The 2,697-nt window shown below is 35.6% G+C and overlaps 1 protein-coding gene across 1 annotated transcript in view; it reads right to left on the bottom strand.

Moving 5' to 3' along the window:
* Nucleotides 1-2,367: 2,367 nt before the first annotated feature.
* LOC116689073 (trace amine-associated receptor 13c-like) overlaps nucleotides 2,368-2,697 on the bottom strand; it is a 1,155-nt gene continuing 825 nt past the window's right edge. The window contains exon 2 of the mRNA XM_032515406.1: nucleotides 2,368-2,697. This exon is cut by the window's right edge and continues 490 nt beyond it. Within this exon, the coding sequence (XP_032371297.1) occupies nucleotides 2,368-2,697 (330 nt within the window).

Raw genomic sequence — 2,697 nt, forward strand, 5'->3', positions numbered from 1 at the left:
ATAACTGATTAGCAACTACCTTCTCAAGGATCTTGGAGAGAAAGGGAAGGTTAGAAATAGGTCCATAGTTGGCTAAGACCTCAGGATCGAGGGAGGGTTTTTTCACAGCTACTTGAAATGACTGTGGTACATAACCTGTTAATAGAGACATATTGATCAGATCTAGTAAGGAAGTGTTAACCATGGGAGTCTAAGTATATGTCAGGTCTTGTCGTTCTTTCTAGTAGTCCTGCGTTTAAAGGTCAATTGTTAGAAGTTCAGGGCAAAAGGTGATGAATTTTCTCTCTAATTGTTTAATTTTATCACTAAAGAAGCTCATGAAGTCATCGCTTCTCAGAGCTACAGGACTAGATGTGACTGTCAGCCTGGCTACATGCTGAAAAGAAACCTTGGATTGTTTTTATTTTCTAATGTTAGTCAGGAGTAATAGTCTGATCTGGTATTACTGAGGGCCTTCCTATATGTTTTTAGACTGTCTTGCCAATCCAAACGAGAGTCTTCCAGTTTGGTGGAACGCAATTTACTTTCAAGTTTTCACGAGATTTGTTTTAATTTGTGTACATGATTATTCATGTGTGCAAACAAGTTCTCCTTATAGATATATTTAAGTTACCTTAGCTGTTGAGTGTGTATACAGTCAACAGAAAATAAGTCGGTAATTTGTAGATTTTCAAATTACCCTAACTCTGATCTAAAGTTGTTACAAAGCAAAAATATGAGTTACTGCAACTTGTTAGTTAAGATATGAATGGTTTAAAAGTTATCTTAATGTATTGTTATACATTACTGCAACTTTGAGTTAAGTTAAACACGGTTTTAAAGTTCTCTTAATTTTTTTATTGAGTTATTGCAACTTGGAGTTAAGTTAAAAAAAAATTAAAATAGAAAGTTGGAACAGCTCAGAGCAAAACTTCTTTTTTTTTCAATAGACACCAAATGTGAGCAACTTCATCTTCAGACTGTATTTATCAAAAAATGAGGCCACAGTAGATTAAAACGTTTTACTGCATACAGTACTGTAAACAAATACTGCAAATTTCTCCCAAACTAAATCTGTGATGTTAATGGTAAACATTCACAACATTCGAAGATCTTTGTAGATTTGGTGTGCAATTCAAAAGGTATTGAAGAGAGGGTTTGAGAGGGCTATTGTAATGAATTGAGTCTCCATCTACGCAGTGCAGTCCATGCCATAAAGATCATCTTGAATCAGTTTGGTATTTATTGATCTTTTTGAAAATAAATCACAGGCCTTTCTTTGTCCTGATCAAGTACACAAATTCTCAGACTTTTCTAAGAAATCATTTTTTTTACAGCAGCTTTAAATTGTCTGGTAGGTGTTGCGATGACACTTGTGCCATCCCCCAGATGATAGCCCCCAGAGATCAGAACCTGCCTATGGCCTCAATGGTTCAGAGTTCAAGCCAGTGGTGATATATATATATATATATATATATATATATATATATATATATATATCATAATATTAGATAATCATACAGAACATACATCTAATCAGGCATTGTGCTGTGGACAGCTGCCCTGCATATTTTAAATGTGTGTCTGTATTGACAAACCTGATTCGGATTAACCATCCGTCCAGTTTCAGTTTAGGAAATTCATGTTATTGCGTCAACCCGGGCTGACTCAATAAAATATAGCCAAAATAGCTTGAGTTGATTTTTATCTGATGACTGAGTTAACTTTGTGTTCTTTGAGCAGCAATTAAACTGAGAAACCTCTGTGTCTTTCCTTCTTTTGTTTAATTCAATTTTTTGTCTTTCAGCTCTTTATTGAGGTTCGTAGGAATCAGACCAAATAAATTACAGTAGACCAACATTCAAGGTTGTTTTTATTCAGCCGGTACTTTATTAGCTTTTATGTTGTATAGTGTTAATTAAGTTTGTACATACTTATTATAAATTATGGCTCAGAGGTTACTGTAAATGGCTGACATTAAAGGCCGGACACAACATCACTGAAGAAGATACAGTGCAGTTTCTGATAATGTCTATGGTACAATTCCCTTCTTCGTTATTCTAATGTGGATGTAAAAACCTTCAGATTACAGCTAGAAGTTGAGCATACTGTGCTTGAATGCAGAGCCAGCACTAACCCAATGTGTCACAGTACTGATGCAGACTGCACAGTAAACCCTAGAGGCTCTGCTGTTTCCAAAATACATGAAAAAGAAAAAAAGTACTCATTCTCAAAGAATGTTACACTCTAACATACCCAAGGTAACAATGTGGCCAAAAATGTGCAATACTGTTATTACATTTATTCTGTTATTAAATTGCTCAGCAACATGAAGGACATTTTCTCTTCATGATTAGAGTCTAATTTCAGGAACCATGCAGAGTCTCTCTACAGCATGTTGGCCTCACAGGAGTTAGGTTGCAATATCTTGAGTGAAACAATCAAAATAATAGATTTTTTAAACCACGGATAGAAAAAGGCATAGATCACCGGGTTTAGACAGGAGTTAAAATAGAACAAACATGTTACAGATGCAGCAGATGAAGCATTAAGCACGTTATCTTGGCCTGTAAGGGTGACACAATAATATGGGCAGAGACATATCAGAAACACAACTATAACCACACCGAGAGTCCTGGCTGCTTTCAATTCAGATTTTTTAGCAGTTACTTTCACTGAAAACTGAAGTGTGACAGCTGCAATATGAGACCGCATGGC

Source organism: Etheostoma spectabile, chromosome 5 (assembly GCF_008692095.1).
Source record: "Etheostoma spectabile isolate EspeVRDwgs_2016 chromosome 5, UIUC_Espe_1.0, whole genome shotgun sequence".
Taxonomy (NCBI): domain Eukaryota; kingdom Metazoa; phylum Chordata; class Actinopteri; order Perciformes; family Percidae; genus Etheostoma; species Etheostoma spectabile.